This window comes from Penicillium argentinense, assembly GCF_028826775.1.
Source record: "Penicillium argentinense strain IBT 30761 chromosome Unknown utg000004l_segment0_segment0, whole genome shotgun sequence".
Classification (NCBI taxonomy): Eukaryota; Fungi; Ascomycota; class Eurotiomycetes; order Eurotiales; family Aspergillaceae; genus Penicillium; species Penicillium argentinense.
Genome location: NW_026622663.1, coordinates 2,682,530 through 2,700,819, shown reverse-complemented (window position 1 = coordinate 2,700,819; position 18,290 = coordinate 2,682,530). Strand labels below are relative to the sequence as shown.

General features: G+C 49.6%; 10 protein-coding genes across 10 annotated transcripts; 4 read left to right on the top strand and 6 right to left on the bottom strand.

Annotated features, from left to right (window-relative positions):
- Positions 1-332: 332 nt before the first annotated feature.
- Positions 333-773, bottom strand: N7532_003909 (uncharacterized protein; the record flags this gene model as incomplete). The annotated part of the gene is made up of 1 exon (XM_056616403.1): positions 333-773. One exon carries the CDS (start codon positions 771-773, stop codon positions 333-335), a length of 441 nt encoding a protein of 146 aa, XP_056476760.1.
- Positions 774-1,437: 664 nt separating this feature from the next.
- On the top strand, positions 1,438-2,590 carry N7532_003908 (zinc-dependent alcohol dehydrogenase family protein; the record flags this gene model as incomplete). The annotated part of the gene is made up of 2 exons (XM_056616402.1): positions 1,438-1,948; positions 2,019-2,590. Coding segments are annotated over 2 exons (1,083 nt in total), but the record flags the coding sequence as incomplete, so codon positions are not given.
- A 247-nt stretch (positions 2,591-2,837) lies between these two features.
- N7532_003907 (translin) lies at positions 2,838-4,151 on the bottom strand (the record flags this gene model as incomplete). Its single annotated transcript, XM_056616401.1, has 7 exons — positions 2,838-2,912; positions 2,976-3,125; positions 3,183-3,268; positions 3,330-3,435; positions 3,498-3,631; positions 3,769-3,820; positions 4,086-4,151. The coding sequence occupies 7 exons, from the start codon at positions 4,149-4,151 to the stop codon at positions 2,838-2,840; spliced, it is 669 nt and encodes a 222-aa protein (XP_056476758.1).
- A 627-nt stretch (positions 4,152-4,778) lies between these two features.
- Positions 4,779-5,388, bottom strand: N7532_003906 (DIM1 family thioredoxin-like protein; the record flags this gene model as incomplete). The annotated part of the gene is made up of 3 exons (XM_056616400.1): positions 4,779-5,107; positions 5,167-5,214; positions 5,274-5,388. 3 exons carry the CDS (start codon positions 5,386-5,388, stop codon positions 4,779-4,781), a joined length of 492 nt encoding a protein of 163 aa, XP_056476757.1.
- A 945-nt stretch (positions 5,389-6,333) lies between these two features.
- N7532_003905 (60S ribosomal protein eL22) lies at positions 6,334-7,027 on the top strand (the record flags this gene model as incomplete). The annotated part of the gene is made up of 4 exons (XM_056616399.1): positions 6,334-6,348; positions 6,545-6,574; positions 6,638-6,834; positions 6,901-7,027. 4 exons carry the CDS (start codon positions 6,334-6,336, stop codon positions 7,025-7,027), a joined length of 369 nt encoding a protein of 122 aa, XP_056476756.1.
- Positions 7,028-9,089: 2,062 nt separating this feature from the next.
- rex3 (putative RNA exonuclease Rex3) lies at positions 9,090-10,850 on the bottom strand (the record flags this gene model as incomplete). Its single annotated transcript, XM_056616398.1, has 1 exon — positions 9,090-10,850. One exon carries the CDS (start codon positions 10,848-10,850, stop codon positions 9,090-9,092), a length of 1,761 nt encoding a protein of 586 aa, XP_056476755.1.
- Positions 10,851-11,620: 770 nt separating this feature from the next.
- Positions 11,621-13,023, top strand: N7532_003903 (lipase ROG1 family protein; the record flags this gene model as incomplete). Its single annotated transcript, XM_056616397.1, has 2 exons — positions 11,621-11,670; positions 11,727-13,023. The coding sequence occupies 2 exons, from the start codon at positions 11,621-11,623 to the stop codon at positions 13,021-13,023; spliced, it is 1,347 nt and encodes a 448-aa protein (XP_056476754.1).
- A 187-nt stretch (positions 13,024-13,210) lies between these two features.
- Positions 13,211-14,033, bottom strand: N7532_003902 (putative alanine--tRNA ligase; the record flags this gene model as incomplete). The annotated part of the gene is made up of 2 exons (XM_056616396.1): positions 13,211-13,981; positions 14,031-14,033. 2 exons carry the CDS (start codon positions 14,031-14,033, stop codon positions 13,211-13,213), a joined length of 774 nt encoding a protein of 257 aa, XP_056476753.1.
- Positions 14,034-15,363: 1,330 nt separating this feature from the next.
- Positions 15,364-16,739, bottom strand: N7532_003901 (phosphatidyl synthase; the record flags this gene model as incomplete). Its single annotated transcript, XM_056616395.1, has 2 exons — positions 15,364-16,309; positions 16,369-16,739. 2 exons carry the CDS (start codon positions 16,737-16,739, stop codon positions 15,364-15,366), a joined length of 1,317 nt encoding a protein of 438 aa, XP_056476752.1.
- A 566-nt stretch (positions 16,740-17,305) lies between these two features.
- N7532_003900 (uncharacterized protein) lies at positions 17,306-17,555 on the top strand (the record flags this gene model as incomplete). Its single annotated transcript, XM_056616394.1, has 2 exons — positions 17,306-17,320; positions 17,391-17,555. The coding sequence occupies 2 exons, from the start codon at positions 17,306-17,308 to the stop codon at positions 17,553-17,555; spliced, it is 180 nt and encodes a 59-aa protein (XP_056476751.1).
- Between the last annotated feature and the right edge of the window lie 735 nt (positions 17,556-18,290).

The window sequence follows — 18,290 nt, the reverse complement described above, 5'->3', positions numbered from 1 at the left end:
TAGAAAATTTTGCCCCATAAAGGCAGCCGCCAAAACATTCGTGTTCGGAAAGACCTTTCATGGCGGGACTCGTTTTGTCTACTGTTCGTGTTGACGATTTGGCACATTGGGCATGTCGCCTGCACAGTTATTCTGAAAATTTCTAGAAATTATACGAATGCTTGATTATAGTCGTCAAAGCACTAGAGATAAGAATCGAATGAACAATAAAAAAATCTAATGAAATCCGTGGGCTTTTAGACGCCGAATTTCTCTTCATGGAGCATCGAAATTCCAAATCATGTTCCATTATCACCATATGCCACTTCAAACTCCTGAAAGAACTCCACCCGTTATTCAGCGACCCCCGGACAAAGTTTCATATGATGATCCAAAATCAGCATACTACTTGCCACGATATCTCGGCTCATTCCAGGAACGATCATGCTATCTCCACGCTCAAGGCTAGAAATGAATATCTCCATTAACTCTTCCACGGAGAGAACATTCGGATTCTTGTGCTGTTTGTTGTCGTCTGGATCATCTCGCTCTCGATGCAGATTTGTAGCCACAGAAGGAGGTGCAACTTCAACAACCTTCACCTTCTCGTAACCTCCACGGGAAATTTGTGAGCGAAGGTTCATCGACCAGAAGTGAAGCCATGCTTTCGTTCCGTTATACACCGGATTGATCACCGAAAATGGGACGAATCCGAGGATAGACGAAGCATTGATCACAGTGGCTCCATTCGGGTTCTTTTTGAAAGGATCAATAAGACCAAGCGTGAGATGCATGGGACCACGAATGTTGATGTCGATCTCTTGGTCGGCTTTGAGCAGGAAATCGGCAGGGTTGTCTAGCAAGAATTGGAGCGGACACTGGACGCCCGCGTTGTTTATCAAACAAGCAAGTTCCGGATATTTGGCGATAATGGATTGGCAGGTTGGTAGATTATATAATGCCTTGAATGCGCAATTGATAGCAACATTTAGTTATATTCGGCTTGTCAATTTGTCATCCGGAGTTATCGGCGCATTTTCACCAGTTCGACGTGGGACTGATCATGAAAAATAATACGTCATGAATCCGGACCTGATTTGCTTGTTCGCAGACAAACCCAGTGGTCCGAACCCACCGGGTTTTTTTATCGTTGGAGTAAAAAGGGTAAAAACCCCACCGCTCACGATTCTATGCCAGCGGGGTAGAAATCTCTTGTGCGGATTCACTTGCTTGGTCACAGTCTGACTAGTAGAATTAATCATTCCACTTCGATCCATACTCCAGTGGCGTGAAAGAAGTCTCCGAAGATCAAGAAATATTGGAAATCATCAAGTACTGTGCCAATTGTGCAATAATTGACTACGCGAACGAAGCCGGAGAGATTGTTATATTTAAAGCGTCTATTCCAATATTATTTCCTATCCAATATTCAAATTCAAATCTTCACTTTACACAAAGATGTCATCTCACACTGTCCTTCGTCTCACTGCTCGTGACTCCTGGAAGAGTATCCAGCAGTTTGAAGAGCCTCGCCCAATCGTTGGCAAGCACGAAGTCCTTATCAAAGTCCGGAGCGTTGCCCTCAACTTCAGGGACATCGCCATATCGACTAGCACGTACCCATTTCCTCTGAAGGACCAGGTGGTTCCAGGATCCGACGCTGCCGGCGATGTTATTGAAGTTGGCGAAGGAGTCGTCGCGTTTGCACCCGGGGATAAAGTCGTGGCTGCCTTCGATGCAATCACGCTGTACGGACCGATCAAGTCTTGGAACGGTGGATTGGGTGGTCCAATGGATGGTGTCCTGAGAGAGTACATTACTCTTCCGGCACAAAGCGTGGTGAAAATCCCGCAGTCGTCTTCTCTCAGCTATGCTCAGTGGGCTAGTGTTGTCTGCACGGGTGTGACTGCTTGGAATTCTCTCTTTGGGGATCTCCCTCTGAAGCTAGGCCAGACTGTTCTTTTCCAGGGTAAGTAGGGCATCATCGGGTTAACTTGTACCTGTAATTTGCGATAGAAAATCTCACACTAAACTGATAGGTACTGGTGGAGTGTCCATCACTGGACTTGTGTTAGCCAAAGCAGCGGGTGCGAGAACCATCATCACATCCTCTTCCGATGACAAGCTGCGCTACGTCAAGGAGAAATATCACGCCGATCACATTATCAACTACAAAAAGACTCCCGACTGGGCAAGCGAAGTTCGAAAGATTACCGACGGTCGTGGTGTCGATTTCATTCTCGAGAATGGCGGCTCCGGCACGATCCAGCAGTCGCTCAGTGCCATCGCGTATGGTGGAAACATTGCTGTGATTGGATTCCTGTCCGTCGCGCCGCAAGGGGAGATGCCTGATGTCGCTGGCCTGGCACTGGGCAAGGGAGCTAACATTCGCGGTATCATGATTGGGTCCAAGGAGATGCTGGAAGACGCGGTTCGTTTCATCGGCAACCATAATCTGCAAATTCCAGTCGAGAAGACTTTCAATTTCAGCCGTGATGAGGTGGTTGATGCTTTTGATTACATGACTGGGGGTCAGCACATCGGAAAATCTGCATCAACTTTTAGCTGCAGACTTCAAGACTGCCAACTCCAACTGCCGTGGGGATCATCGGTGTATTTAGGAATAGCACTAAATAAACGGGAAATAAATGATATTGGAACGATCTCACTGCAGGGAATAGAAAAACAAATTCCCGCTGTCGCAATAATTCGCCGGAGATCATAAATTTGATAGTCTTCCCAGAAATTTTTTGGAGTTTACTTTTCGTCGATTGCCATAAAGAAATTGACTTGGTCATAACGGCTTTTCCCAGTGTCTCTTGTGAACTGTTACCCTATTTTTTCGTATCTTGAGGCTTCTAGACTGCAGCGCCACTCTTGGGGATGAGATTCCGCAGCGAAAGATCGTAAACGACATCCTCAACCTTCTTGACCTATACATTGAGATAGTGGTAAGCATATGTTGCATTCACTGAGGTCCAGAGGAATTGACGTACGCTGTATTTGATTCCATCGCTTCGCTTCCGCAGGATGTCGTTTTTCAAGTTGAGAAGCTGGAATCCGGAGAAGAGATCCTTGATAAAATTGCCAATCTGGAGAGGGCGTTCATAGTCTCCAAGGGTGACTGAGTTGACTGCGAGGCGAGACTATCAAGCGGAATCAGTAAATGACAGGGAATTTAGAAACAACGTGGAGGCTCTTACCAGTTCCTCGACCATGGAGATGAGCGCGAGGAGGTACTCCTCGATGGTCAAATGGAAAGCATCTTGTTCTTTGAGATTGACCAGGACTAAGCAGCAGCGTGAATTAGTTTCATGCTCAAGCACGCAGACAACAAGGGTTGAACATACCATCCAGGTATTTTCCGACGTCGTCAATAGTCATGAATGAAGCCGAGTTAGGGCCTTTATGTTCCTGAAGTCCACCGAGCCAAGCGCACAGCTCAATCGAGGCAACCTGCATATTCCGATTAGGTCCATAGGGAAAAAAAAGCCGCGAGGGAGAGCTTGGGTACAAACCAGGTTCTGGAGCTCACGCGACCACACTCCATTGTACTTATAGAACGGGTGCTGGTTGGCGACGGCCTTCAAGCGTGCAACCTCCTCTTTTTGGGCAGCAATGCTAGCAGTGGCATCATCAAGAACCGTCTTCACTGTTTCTTCGTATTAGCCAAATCGTGAGTCCAGGAACCGGGTTAACCGGCCATCTCAGATAGACAGGGGCGGGTTAAGACAGCGTGAGATGAACACTGACTGGCGCCAGCAGAGTAGGGAGGAAATTTGCATACACTTATCACTGGGCGTTGAATGCGCCCTCGCGAGAATGGCTTGCGTGGAGCGTCCTATAGAAATCGCCAATCAGCCTTCTGTCTTCGGTTCCTGACCTCGCCGAGCTCAACGGCGCTTCGCCTCGGACGCGAGAAAGCAAGCTCCCAGGCCGGTCCAATTGAAAACTACCTTTGCGAGCGAGCGTCTGGACAATTTCATGCAGTTCCTGGTGGACGACGGTCAGCTTCAAGTCGCGGTTGTGCGCAGCGGCTTCAGGCTTGGCGCGTAGAAAAAAATCCCCTCCAGACTCGTCGCCGGGGCGGGTATGGGCCAACTCACATCGCGGACGGCGGACTCCTCATCGATCTTGGTCTGAAGATCTTCGAAAATACGTTGGTCGATCATCTTGGCGAACGTGGTGTGCGTGTCTAATGGTCGATGAGGGGATTTCGAAGCCGAAGGTTGCGGGAGGGTGAGCGGAAGCTGAGAGTCGAGCGCGTTGAAGTTGTTACGTCAATCGCCAGGCAAGCAACCACAGTCAGACGCGATGAACTCGGTTTTCTGAGGAGCGCAGAAGGCTCTACGAATGATCAATTGCTAATCAGTAAGATGTGCAGAGATAAGCGAATTGCTGTCGCATTGGAAACCCTTCATGCTAGTGTTATGCCCTGCTCCTACTACACTATGTGGCTAATCTAGGCCTTATGGGGAAAATGTTTTAATTGGCAAAAGGGTGTATTTCGGATTTGTGAGGGCTCCCATTCGCCTTGTGAGTGCTCGAGCTCTCAGATTAGAGTTATTTTGATGTCTTTTACAACAGCCCCACGCCGTCGGGCTTTACTATCTGCACATGACAAAGCCCCCCTTGTCTATTGTAATAGCGGAAAATCGCCCCTGAAAGATACAAAGCGTCGATTTCATTCACCTGTCGCTTCCCTAGCAATCATAGTCGTAAAATTCGTAAAAGAAAACGTCAACCACAAAAAACGTTCCTCCGGTCTCGCCATCCTCCAGGAAAAGGAACAAAGTCCCTCAGTACCGGTATCTAGTCGAGTAGTCTTTGAAACCGTCAATTTCTGTTGGCATATTCGAAGGCCAAGCGGATGAGAAATACGTACCTTTGGGAGAGACGACCAGACCGCGACCCTTCTTTGCGCCCTTGTAGATGGTCTCGAGAATGTCGATCAACTCTTGTTTATCCTCCAGCACCCAATTTAACTTGTTATTGTTTCCGGTGCCGAAATCGCACATCATGTGCTTGTTTCGATAGAAGAACATGATCGTCATCGTATCGTAGAGTTCATACATCTGGTTGAAGTCAGGGACTTCGTCGATGTCGCAGAGGTAGATGACGGCGAAATCTATCACGGGAAGTTCATTAAAGAAGGATTTTCTAGGTAGGAGTATGCAAGAGACTTACTCTTGACGCGCTCTGCGATTTTGTACAGAACCTCATCCTGGCGGATGCCTGCCAACATGCTGTTAACTTGTGTTGCGAGTACACAGCGCACGAGATTGGTGTCTCACAATCGGGATCGTGATCACGACCGAATCGGATCACCACGAGGCGCTCCTCCTCGGAAAGAATGGCCTGGTCGACATGCCAGGCAGTTCGGAGGTGGGGAAGCACGATAGAACCCATGGCGGCGTTGCAATGCTGTTGAAGATGAGCGGGGCGCGTGCCGAAAAGATTTGGCTTAGGCTGCGGCTTTGAAGCTCGAGCTTATCGATTGCCCGCTCGCGATGAGCCGCGAAGTCATGTGACCGGTCAGAGGCGTACAAATACAACGTAAATAGGTACGGCTCCCCGGGAAATCTGGTCAGGATGACGGGAATCCGAAGCTCTTGCAGTGCTACGAATTGGGAAGCACTAATGCTCTGGATTGCTGAGGATGAGGCGGACTTTTCGCAATGCAAAGCACTAATTGCAACTGAGAAATTCCAAGGGCTCTTGGAACTCATATCTATGGCGACAATGCGGCTAACGGACATGGCAACAATGTGGATCAAAAATGATGGCTTCTTCTCCAAACGACCGGACAAGCCGACCAGTTGATGAAAAAAGAGGTTCGCGTCGATCGGAGGTAGTGTAAGCCCGATGACACTGTGCGACGAGACATGTGCAGAGCACAGAGGGCAGGTCGCGAGGTACAAAAATTGGAATAATCATTGATGTCTTCCGGAGAAGACTTTCAGAGATTAAACTGAAAAGAACAGATACTACACTTGATCTAAGCCAAAAGGCAAAGAGAGCTAAAGAAAAAAAAAAAAAGAAGAGGAAGGGCCGGGGAGTAGAAGGTATTTATACCCGTTTTGAGGCGGTGAATCATACTCCCAGCACTAGCTTGGCTTAGGATCACATGATGCTGTCAGGCACGGTCACCTGACTGTCCTGTCTGCCCTTGCCCTTGCCCTATCTCTATCCGCAATAGGATTAGCGCACACAACCATCGACGGCCGCTGGCGAAATTTGATATCAGCGGGCTCCACTCGGAGAGATCTTCTCTCCATCCCTCTCGACGGCGCAGGATATTCACCTCTTTGCGACCTTTCTTCCCAAAGTCCAATCCATCCCCTCGCACTCACAATGGCTCCCGCTGCTGTACGTTGAAACAATACTCGAACCGCTTTGCTGTTCCCCCTTTTGCGATGCCTCGTCGGACCGGCTTCTGTTCGGCATGGACTGCCAGGTAAAATATCTACCTGGTCGTCTTCGCTGTACCGGCCAAATCCTCGAGACCACAATTGGGATTTCGACATTATGGAGCAGTAGGCTAATTTGGTTTTCCGCTCAATAGTCCCGCAAGGCCCAGAAGGTCACCCAGAAGGTATGTTGCGCCCGGACTCCCGACAAACATTGCGATGCGAAGAGACTAATATCCTCTCTACAGTTCGTGATCAACGCTTCGCAGCCTGCGAGCGACAAGATCTTCGACGTCTCTGCCTTCGAGAAGTTCCTCCACGACCGCATCAAGGTCGAGGGCCGCGTTGGCAACCTCGGTGACAGCGTTGTCATCTCCCAGGTTGGCGATGGCAAGGTTGAGGTTGTTGCCCACATCCCCTTCTCCGGCCGCTACCTGAAGTACCTGTGAGTGTTTCCACGCATACTGTCCGCTATGTTACTCAGTCCGCTGACCAAGTTCGCCTTGTACAGTACCAAGAAGTACCTCAAGAAGCAGCAGCTCCGTGACTGGCTCCGCGTCGTCTCCACCTCCAAGGGTGTTTACGAACTCCGCTTCTACAACGTCGTCAACGACGAGGCTGAGGAGGATGAGGAGTAAATCTGCTCTTTGGGCTTTGGATTAGCTAGCCTATGAGGCGGCGAAATAAAAAAAGTTCATACCGTCTATAAATTTATCGCTCGTAGACTTGTGGAGCAACTTGCTCCGTATTTAGTAATTGTGGCGTGAAACTTACATGTAATGAATGTAGCAACATTCGTCATAGAAATGACCCAGGTGTAGACTGCGCCGGCTCCTCCAGCGAGATTGAATAGAGAGAGAAATCCAAGCAGATGAAGAAAACAATGGCCACGATAGGAATCCCATTTCTCAACGTATATAGGAACACCCGCGAGGCAGCACCTTCCTTGGCCAGACCGTAAATAGTTCTCGATCCAACATATACGGCACTGTTGACAGCGGAGAATATTGACACAAGAATCACGGCGTTGATAGCATTAGCACCAGCTGGCACATCGACCCGCTGGAATGAAATAACGAAGGGAGAAGCTGCAGTGTTTCCAGTTTCCCCTGCAGATTGGGGTCGTTGGATGGGACCGTAAGCGTAAGGAAGACGATACCTCTAAGGAAGATGATAGCAATTCGCCAAACAATACGTTTCACAGCCTTGGGAATATCCTTGCCAGGTTTCGAGATTCTCCTGCTGTGAGACCAATCATTTCCGTGCCACTGTGTTGTAGACCTGCAAAGACGAAGATTTCGAACACTCCCTTGACTCCGTCTGCAATGAGCCCGGATCGTGATAATACTTGGACCCTATCTTCTGACCCCAATGATGCCCGTTGTGATCAGAATGGTGCAAAGAAAGAAAGCAGCGATGGCCAAAACTTTTACTAGGGCCAGCCAAAATTCTGCTTCACCAAAATCACATATACCAAGAACGGAGAAGCCCCAAAAAAAACATTAAAAACTGCCCGTAACCAGTTAGTAGGCTCATCGCGGAAATTTGAGTGGCGAGCCGATACCCACCAGAAGACTAAATCCGTCCCCAACGAGGCATTTCAGTATCCCAGTATGTCAGAACTAAGCCGAGGTTGTCTAAATGGAGGCGGGAATTGTTAGTATGGATTCCACAAACCCCCACCCCAATGCGAATAAGAAGAGGGTAAAGGATGAACGTGTTATATTCGGCCACTACAATGCCAATTCACGAAGGGAAATAGTTCCATCCAAGAGTGAAGCCCTATGCCGGGTCGATAAAAACGCGCAGAGTAATGGATGAAGGAACCAGAAACCGCAATAAAAGATCCAAGTTCAGCAAGTGATTGAATGACAAGCCAGAGAAGCCCACCCACAACTGCAAAATAGATGAGCAAGCCGGCAGGGTCTGCCGTGGAGAGACCAGTTCCCATGCCCATGAAATATCCTGTACTTATAACACCGATTACTATCATTATCTATACGTGTCCGGTGCAATTAGTTTTTTATTTATTTTGTTGTAACGGATTAGCCTGGGAAGTTCACTCCATATGTCGTTGCGCCAGGGATCGATTCAACTCTTTGTTTTCCAAATCAGTGATCTGGCCATTCTCCTGTATAGTTTTTGCATCATCTTGACCGGCTCCAATGTCTTTAATATCGGCTGGATTCGGGTCGGCCATATTGTTAGCCGTGCGCAGCACTCGGACAATGTTGTTTTTAGGCTGGGCCAATCAAACATGAATAGATAGAAAGACGACAACGCACATTTAAGATGGGAATTTACAATCTGAATGCGACCTTTGGAACGTCATGATGAAGCATAGGCCGTCGGCCTCTGGAGGCATCACAGCCGGCGTGACCCGGCTCCCTTTAGGGTCGACTTGGCTCTCCGCCACTGGGAGACAAGCCATGAGAGATAACTGACATTTAAGGCTTGCCCTAGGATTCGATGATTGACGCGATACGAAGATCGGGAACGGGGTATGAACGTGGGTGAGAATATCGGATGCATCGCCTAGATTGAACTATCTATTCCCCGCATTCAATTCGGGCCGAATCAACCCATGGGTTGCCACAAATCTGGAACAGAAGTTGACTCGGCCAACATTCTGTGCAGTTGTAAATGATCTCTCTCCGCTGATCACGGAAGCCGGAAGCTATCAATTGTCGGATTATTACCTCAGGAATCCGGGTTGTTCCTTTTCAGTCCCGGTGGTTTCTGAAGGCTCTTTGCCACCTGACGTACGTCCTGCAATTCTGCCCCAGGAGGGGGGACCAGTACGTCGTCTTTGAAGGTCCATCCCTTGTCTTTCAGGACTTTCCAGCATTCCCGCGCTCTGATCCGAACCAGATCGCCAGTTGCAAGCGCATCTTCTCGAGAGTCATGCCCGTTGTCTCCGCTTTGAATTTCACGTTCAAGATGGTTGAGAGAAAGGGTTTTCAGAGAAATGCGGTATGGGAGACCGCCTTGAGCTGGGTAGAGTAGAACTGTGTCGATAACAGTGGGGTGGATCACTCTGCAAGCATTGAGGTCATTTTCGATGGCATGTCCGATCAAGGGCGTCTCTGGCTGCAGCAGGCCGAAGAGTAATTCTCGCGCGGCAGCGGGCGATTCCACTAATTGCATGGGCTTGTTCGACGAAGACGATGTGGGATCAGGGGTTTGGGTACCGTAGGGCACGGCCGAGGCATATTGTTTAGAGCAGATGCCCGAGAAACGCGTGTTGAAATCCAGTATCTCCCCCATTGGTCTGACGAGGATATCAAGTAATTCACGGCCTTCTGGCCAACTGAGAGCAGTGAGGCGGATAAGCTCCAGGCCCATCGTTGTATACCCCATCTCGCAGTCCAAGGAAACAGGGTCCATCGGGCCTTTCTCTGGCCGAGCGGGTGTTCTCTCGAATTGCTGAATCATTGCTAACCGCTTGGCATCTCGAAATTTGAACACGTGTGTCTCAGCTTTCGTACAACCAGATGAAGTAGCAATCCCTTCGCTACAGCAAGGGTAATATGGCTCCGATGAACCGGTAGCTATGTCGGTCTTCTTTCTCCGGGGTTTGTAGAGTCGGTTTGGATGATAGATACATTCGCCCCCACTTGTCAATTTCCCGTCGTCACGACGGCCAGGGAAGACCTCGAACCTTGAACTGCACCGATCACATTTTTCCCAGCCCTGGCTGTTGGCTGCGGCTTGTTCGGCTAGTTCTATGTCGGCCTGCGAGGGAACTTTGGTCACATAGTCAAGGTCTTCGAGGCCCTCCAGCGGAGTTGTAAGATAAGTGACGAGAAATATCTCTTCTCTGACGGAGAGTCTAGCTTCGGTGGGCTCGGGGGCCTGGGTCGTTTCGACAGTCTGAATAGGGGTCTTGTAGTAACGATCATTTAGATGGTCCTTAACTGCATTGACCCAGTCTTCCGAGCTCATCTTCATGAACCTGAAAATTCGTTGTCTGATTACATTGGAGTAAACAGCTTGGCTTTCCTTCGCAACTTTTTCTTCCTCGTCCAGGGCCATGATTATTAGCTCGTCCGGAGTAAGAATGAAACACTCATTAGAGCTGTCTTTAGAGCTAGCCAGTTTGCTGTTGAGTTTAACTATAGCACCATGAAGCTTTTCCAAGACAGTGGTTCGGGAACCATGATCGGCCGGGGCTTTAGCAATCAGTCGAGGATTCAAGGCCTCTTTCCTTACCTCTCGGGGAGGGAGTGTCTGAAGAGGAATTGCCTGGGTCATGGCTGCCGCGCAGGCGGGGGTGGCACTTTGGCCAGATGCTTCCTTTGTGGCATGCTTTGGACTTGAGCGTTCGGAGGGCAGTTGCGATTTGACTCGACTGGCTGATGCCAGTTGGAGGTCCTGACGGGTTCCTCGACTGGACTGTTCTGAACTTGTTGTCGGCGTAGAAACTTTTGCTGTGGGATTTGGAGCTGGCTGCTCCGCCATTATTCCAGAAGAGTTACTTTTTCTGTAAACCTTTTGCTTCTTAAATATATGCCCACTATTATCGCTCGAGGTGATGACAGTGTGTCGGGTATCTTTGCCGGTCACTGGAAGCGTATTTTGTGTATGGATAAAAGGACAGGCCAAGAGAGAGCAGCTCCTGTCCTTTGGACAGGCAATTTCAGCCAAGTAACTCTTCCAGAACATATTGTGTGTACCGCAGGTTCAAGTTCGAATCCGCCCGGTGGAGTACTCGGGCTGATCGAGCGTATCCGCCCTGAGCTGGTAAACGACGAGCTTGTGAGCTTCTCCATCTTCAAAGGACTCTGGAACGGTAACTTACCGGAATGAGAACGATGAAATACCCTTGCAGAGGTTCGACTGGCACACCTTCCGACAGCAAGAGTGATTGGAAACACAAGTGCAGCGAGTCAGTGAAGACGCGGGAGGAAGCTACGATACAAACACTTCAAACTTAGATCCCGGATTTGTTGCAAGGCGACAAGGCAGAAAGGCAGAATTGATAAGGCATCAAGGCATCAAAACCACCGCCCGGCGGGGCTTGGCGGCAGCTGAGGGCGGTGTCGCTTTGGGGCTGTGGGCCGGCCCCGGAGTGTCTATCAATGCCGACCCGGCCTTATCGGATGCAACGCGTCCGTGGCCAGTAATCCCCGTGTCCAGCGGCAGCCTTAACTCCGGAACACACGCATGCTCAAATACCTCGCCTTTCCTTGGCGAATCCGCCCCCAAGTCCAATTTTCTCATACGCAGTCATGTCTAACTCGTCTTCGAAAGCTGACCACATTTGTGTCCTGGTCCATGGGTAAGATGCTACGAATTGACGTCAAAAAGGGCAATGGGCTAATTGCTTTCGAGCAGATTGTGGGGGAACCCATCTCACCTGGATCAGGTAGCCTCTGCCTTGAGAGAGCGACATGGCGATCAGTTGCACGTCTTTAGTGCCAAGGAAAATAGCGGGAATTATACCTACGACGGCATCGAGCTGGGCGGCGAACGTTTGGCGCATGAGATCGAAGAGACAGTGGACGCCTTAAAAGAACAGGGTCAGGAGATTAAAAAGTTGAGCGTTGTTGGCTATTCTCTCGGCGGACTTGTTGCCCGGTATGCCATCGGATTGTTGGAAGCTCAAGGCTGGCTCGACAAAGTGGAAGCTGTCAACTTTACTACGTTTGCCTCGCCCCATGTAGGAGTCAGAGCTCCCCTCAAGGGCTGGAGAGGAAAATTCTGGAACGTGATGGGAGCTAGGACTGTCTCCGTGTCTGGACAACAGCTGTTCATGGTGGACTCCTTCCGAGATACTGGCCGACCCTTGCTCAGCATCCTGGCAGACCCTGATAGCATTTTTATCAAGGGTTTGAAGCGATTCCAGACCCGAAGTGCTTATGCCAACATAGTGAACGACCGCACAACCGCGTTTTACACAACTGCGCTTTCAAAAGTCGACCCTTTCCGAGACTTGGACAAGATCAACATCAACTACGTCGATGGCTATGAACAAGTGATCATCGATCCACATGTCTACCTGCTGCCTTCTACAACAGCTGAGGCAGAGTCGGCAGCTTTGAACGCATGCGAAAAGCACAAAGCATTTGCCAAGGATGCGCCTTTCTGGATGCTCATACTCCTTCTCATCGGTCCCGTTTCAACATTGTTTCTTATCAACTCCGCCATACAGACCTTCCGTAGTCAGCGGAGGATCAAACTCCACGGTGAAGGCAAAAATGGACTTCGCTTTGGAAGATACAAGGTACCTTTTCTCATAAGAGATGCCCAATATGCTCTTGAGGAAGCATTCGAGAAGGTCAATAATCGACAGGAGCCAGCCTATCTTTCTAGCTCTGACGCCGAACAGTCTGACGCATCTACAGCGGAGTTTTCAAAGTCTTCCAGTCCAAGCAAGCCCGACAAGGGCACACAGTCCTCCGAGACTTTCCATGCTGCCAACTCAACGCAAAATCATCCAAAACTGGCATTGACGCCTGATCAGTTTGCTATCATTGATTCACTCAACGATGTGGGCTTTACGAAATATCCCGTTCATATCCACAACCATCGGCACAGTCACGCTGCTATTATTGTTCGCTCTCCAAAAGATGGGTTTTACGAGGGCAAAATCGTTATAAAGCATTGGCTGGACCAGGAATTTGTGATTTGATCTAAGCGCTTGTGCCTTCGTTCAATTCATCCTTTGCAGGCGCGCATCTGGGCTTGCCGACTGCAGCCCACCTTATCACGACTTACGAAACTCCTTCTCTGTAATTTCAGATTGCGAAATGGCGATAGACTCCTTACTATATACAATCTAATATATACACGATAATCTTCCATCTTCTTCAAGTACTTCACATTATTGAAGGAACCTCATACGAGACCCGACTGATCCCCTTCTGCCGGCTAACCTTGCGGACTTCAACGTGCCCAACCTGGCTGGTCCGGGAAACATGAGTGCCGCCGCACGGTGTCTGGTCCAGGCCACCAATACTGACAATACGGATAGCACCTTCCCGGTCCTTCCCAAGGCTCTTTAGGCCTGATCCATCCCCCGCCCAAGAGATCAGTATAGGCAGATCCTGCTTGACCAAGTCATCCAGCTTTTCTTGGATCGACGCTTTGTGCTCATTGTACAGCAACCCTTCAAATTCCAAACAAGCCTCTCCCGGAGCATGATTTGCTTTGACCTCCTTCAGCCCCGGCATGAGCATTTCCATCGCCACTCCAAGAATGTGCCCTCCCGTATGCAGCCGGGAGTGATAGTCACGCCTTTCGGCATCGACATTCTGAATGACACGCTGGCCCTCGGCAAAGGAGATGTCTTGGTTTGACGGCTTGCCGAAGTGTAGGATTTTGCCGTCGTCCGCTTTACGGACCAGGGACACAGTGAACGTCGGTTCCTGGTCTACCAGAGCAATGGTACCCGTGTCACTAGGCTGTCCACCTCCACGAGGATACAAGATGGTTTGACGCATAACGATAGCTGAGTCCTCCGGTGCCAAAGTACGCCCCAGGCTTTGCTCGTCTTCTGAGAGCGATGATATTGGCTGACAAGATAGAATCTCTGTGGCCAGGGTTCTCAGAGTGGCGTCGTGGAGATATACTGCTTCTGTGCATACAGTCTAGCTTGTTTGTTAGCGAGGGCACTCAAGGACATGATGCTTTACAAACCATTTTTCTGTTTGGAAGATTTTGGACAGAATGTGTGATATGTAGTGTTTTCTGTCCTTCCTGAGAAATTGATCCAAAGATAAGTCGGCTCTCCCCGGGTTGTGGACAGAATGTGGGTCGTTGTCATCTGAAGGGCGGGGATTGCCGCCAAAATTTTAGGGCATGCATCCAGTTTCACAAGACGGCGCCAAGCCGAAAGTATTATTTCCGACAGGACAATATGTGGAATTTGAATATATGAATTGCATTGAATTTCCGTTTGATCACTAGATCTAAAATAAAGGGATCCGGACGTCTACAGAGCATCTGTAATGAGGGTTGCCAAGATGAACATTCTTTTTTCAAGACACACATTCAAGTCGCCACAAGAAATTGTACTGTCAAGTGAAGGATAGACTAGAAACAAGGGAAAGAATCAACGAAATTCAACAAGAACAGTACAACACCGAAGGGGTTTTTAGGCCTCCCAGAGATCGGATGGATGGCAACTACGTAGCTATTATGACACAAACCAACCCGGCCAACTTAATCCAACCCTAGCATTCTGACCCCGGATTTTTCGCCCACTATGTAAATCCTTGGAAACCCAGAACTGGCTAAACGACTAGAACCTCGCAGCGGGTGGGAGGCCTGTCCTCTCGATCAATCCGGATTGCCTAATTTGTCACTTCCGTGGTTTTGCACTAGTTACCAAAGGATCGGGATTATCCTGATTTGCTGCTTGCCTTGATACGAGGCGACGGGACAAGGATACGCCAGGGAATTAGATTGGGCTTCGTTACAACATAAAAGATGCGAGTCGGATATGCATGATTCCTATCTTGGGCTGGGCTATTACATCACTCTGTTCGAACATTGACTGGACAGGAAGTCACCTATCATACACGGAGATCCGGGGTAGTCTGGACTTCCCCATGGGCCGGAGATTCGCTAGCATTGTTGGGGATAGAATACTGGGGTTAGTTGCGATGTCATTATTATTCCATTCGGCAGTGTGAGATTTATGAGACCATGGCCCCGAGAAAGTAAGTTGGTCATCCACATTTGTGGGCATGAAGCACGCATTATGATTTAGAGCAGAAAAAAAAGTATTTGAAGTTTTGGTATGTCATTTCGTATTGGGGGTGTCTTGGGGTAAAATAGTAAAACATTCACCGATGTGACCAAAATTGTACATTTGATCATCGAATCCAATCGCAGCTTGGGAATCATCAGGACAAATCATAAGATGGGCAATAGATTAATCATCTAATATAGTTGGGGTCCCGCGCAGGGAGATGGCTGAAAATGGGGTTGCCAGGCTCATCGCAGGGACCAGAAGCCAAAAAGCGTTCTAGTTCTTCAACTCGCTCTGGTTGATCTTGATGTTGGCGAGCGTATCGCCATGGTTGATCAACTTCTGCTGCTCACGCTCAACTGCAAATTTGATAGCATCATAAACGTTGTCACAAATCTTGCGAGGCGGGTAGCGAGGAATGGTTCCTTCTTGCCAAACACCAGTCTTGACAAGGATGGAGTACCAGTCGATATCACTTTGCTTATTGAACTCGTTGGTGCCACGAATATCAGACTCGGGAGTGTCACCGATGAAGTAGACCGTCGAGGGTGGATCGGCAATGTCATGAGATTTCTGGCGCCATTCTTGGAGGAGACGAGTGGCGAATTGAAAAGTGCCCATTTGGGGCTTTCCGAAAGCAAAGGTATTCAAATCCTTGCCGGTGACAGCCTTGTAGACCGCTTCTAGCGAGGTCTTGAGGGCACCCATACCGATACGTGAGTAATCATGGGAAGTCGACCAGATCAAGTCGTTATGAGAAAAGAAGCACGGCGGTCCTTCGTTGTAGACTTCCGAGCGTTTATTCAACTTTCCTTCGACTGTCATGAGGGTATCCATGATGATCTGCTGGTCGCCAGCCCAATCACGACTGTCGGCGAAAACAAACACTGCTTCAATCTGGGTGTTCTCCAGATCGACGAAGCGCGAGTTCTTGTACTCCTCTTCCGTCAACTTGCGGAAGGGGGTCGTATCTTGTTTTGTTTTGATGATATCTCCAGGCGTGATGACATTCTTGAATCCGTATTCCTCGGCCACTATGCGGCACTTCTCGCCTTCGCCGCCGACGACTAGAACGGTGTTGTATCGTTCCGCCATTTCGCGCATGGGGGTGTGGCCGCAGATGAATTGTCCAGGGTGGACATCCAATTCGAGTTGGCGACTGAGGTCGAGACACCTCTCTGCTTCAGTCTTACCGCCGCCGTTTGTGAGGAAGACGTACGGTCTAGTAGGAGCATTAGTTTATTGCTCTGCACTGAAAGGTGGTGGAATAGCAGAACTCACACTGTGACGCCCCAAGGGTTCTCGCCATTGATGTACTTCATGGCCTGGACGGCCTCTGGGATGGGCTTCCCACCTCGAAGGAGGACGCCATCGATATCGAATACGAATGCGAAGTCTGCACTCGTGACCATCGGTGGGGTCAAAGGCGTGGCAATCTGGGGAGTTTCCTCTCCGGAAGAGGTGACTTCGTCGAAAGGTTGGTTATTCATTATCAGGCGGTTATTGGAGGAAGAATTTCCGGAGCAATTCGTGGTCATTAAGTGTTTGGGAGGAACTATGACGTTGGGACCGCGGTACAGGTCGGCCCGATCGGCGTTGAGACTGGAGAGTCGGCGGACCCTCTGAGCCCCGAGTCCATCGGCAGTGGTCATCGTGAATGCGCAGAGAAACAAGGAAGTGGGCCACTTAAAGCGGGTCCGGTGTAGAGTGACGATCGGTTCAGCCGACGAGACGCGAGGCGATGCGCTGGAGATCCGGCCGGAAGCCTAACGAAACAGCTGAACAGACAATGCTCTCCACGTCGCAAGTGAAGATGGCTTGAGCAAGCCGACCATCTATTCTGGTGGCTGACGTGCAGACTGCCGCAGGAATTCAAACAGATGCAAATCGTGTCGAAAGCCAGTTAGGCGGACATGCACGTGGGGGGAGGCAGGCCATTAATATAGCATCCTGAGGCCCATCTGCGCGCTTCGCAGAGGCTCGTGCCGCTCTGGCTGTATCAAAGGGACCCACCGTACGTGTTCAGACACAGCGTCATCATCCTGATCGCTCATCCTCTACGGAGAAGCGCGAGTGAGCCCTTGCGGACCCACACTTACCAGCGTGCCCTTGGCGCAACGGAAACGACGCAAGCGTTTCGATTTCACGGAGTGGAGTCCGCTGGCCAGCGCTAAAGTTCCAACTGGGATAATGATGGCGATGGTGTAACCATTTCGAAATGGACTATCTGAGGGTAGGTGGTGCTACTGTGCTATCTCTCGCCGTATAGTCCTCAGGCTGTCCGCCCATACAAATCTATACAGGCTCGAGATAAGCAACATCTGGATCTTGCCAACCCCTCTCGCCTCCCTCTCGCCTCCCTCTCGCTGGCTATGCCGTACAAAGTATCCCGAGCATGTCTTGTTTGGAGCAATCCAATCAAGGAACGTCACCGTGGGGCCGGCCAGCCGTTTGACGTCATGGAGTAACGGTGGCTTAGCGAACAGCCTCAGGAACCACAGCCTGGCCAATCGCAACTAATCGGTTCACTAATGAGGCAACTCTATTTTTCAGAAAGGGAACCACGGGAGCCAGCGCCGCATTGAGGACACGACCGTATTCGCGGCGGCAGCTGAATGGCTGGCGGCGTCTGGGACGGAACGGTAGGGCTCGAAGCGGCACGTGGCGTCGCCAGCATACCACATTGTGAGAACGCTACGCTGAAGGCACGACCTGGTTCGGGAATGCAAGGCGCCATTTGAGAAATGAACAAAATGGACGGATTCGCCTTCAGCTCTGTCAAGTTCACAAGTGTCAAGTGTACCTTCAGATAAGGTCGTAGTCTATACAATGCCGGCACGAAGTGGACCCGGTAGCTTCAATCCACTACTGCCCCGCAAAGATCTGCTTCTAGCCCAACGTCTGAACATAATTCTAGATCCTTCATCGACCGTGAGTTACAAAATGCTACAGAAGAAAGGCTTATAGATATCTAAGCCTAAGGCCTGTTCGGTGGAAAATATACGAGTTCAATACGGAATACAACGGAGTCGAACAATGTACATGATGCATTCAGTAAAGTCGAAGTCGAGACGTTGTATAGCACTCGCACTACTTATTATGAGTGCACATCCGTCAACCAATGTAATATAATGCCTAGCATACTTTGACCCTACAAACGATTTTCTAAAACATAATAAATTTGTACAGTAATACATCAATTT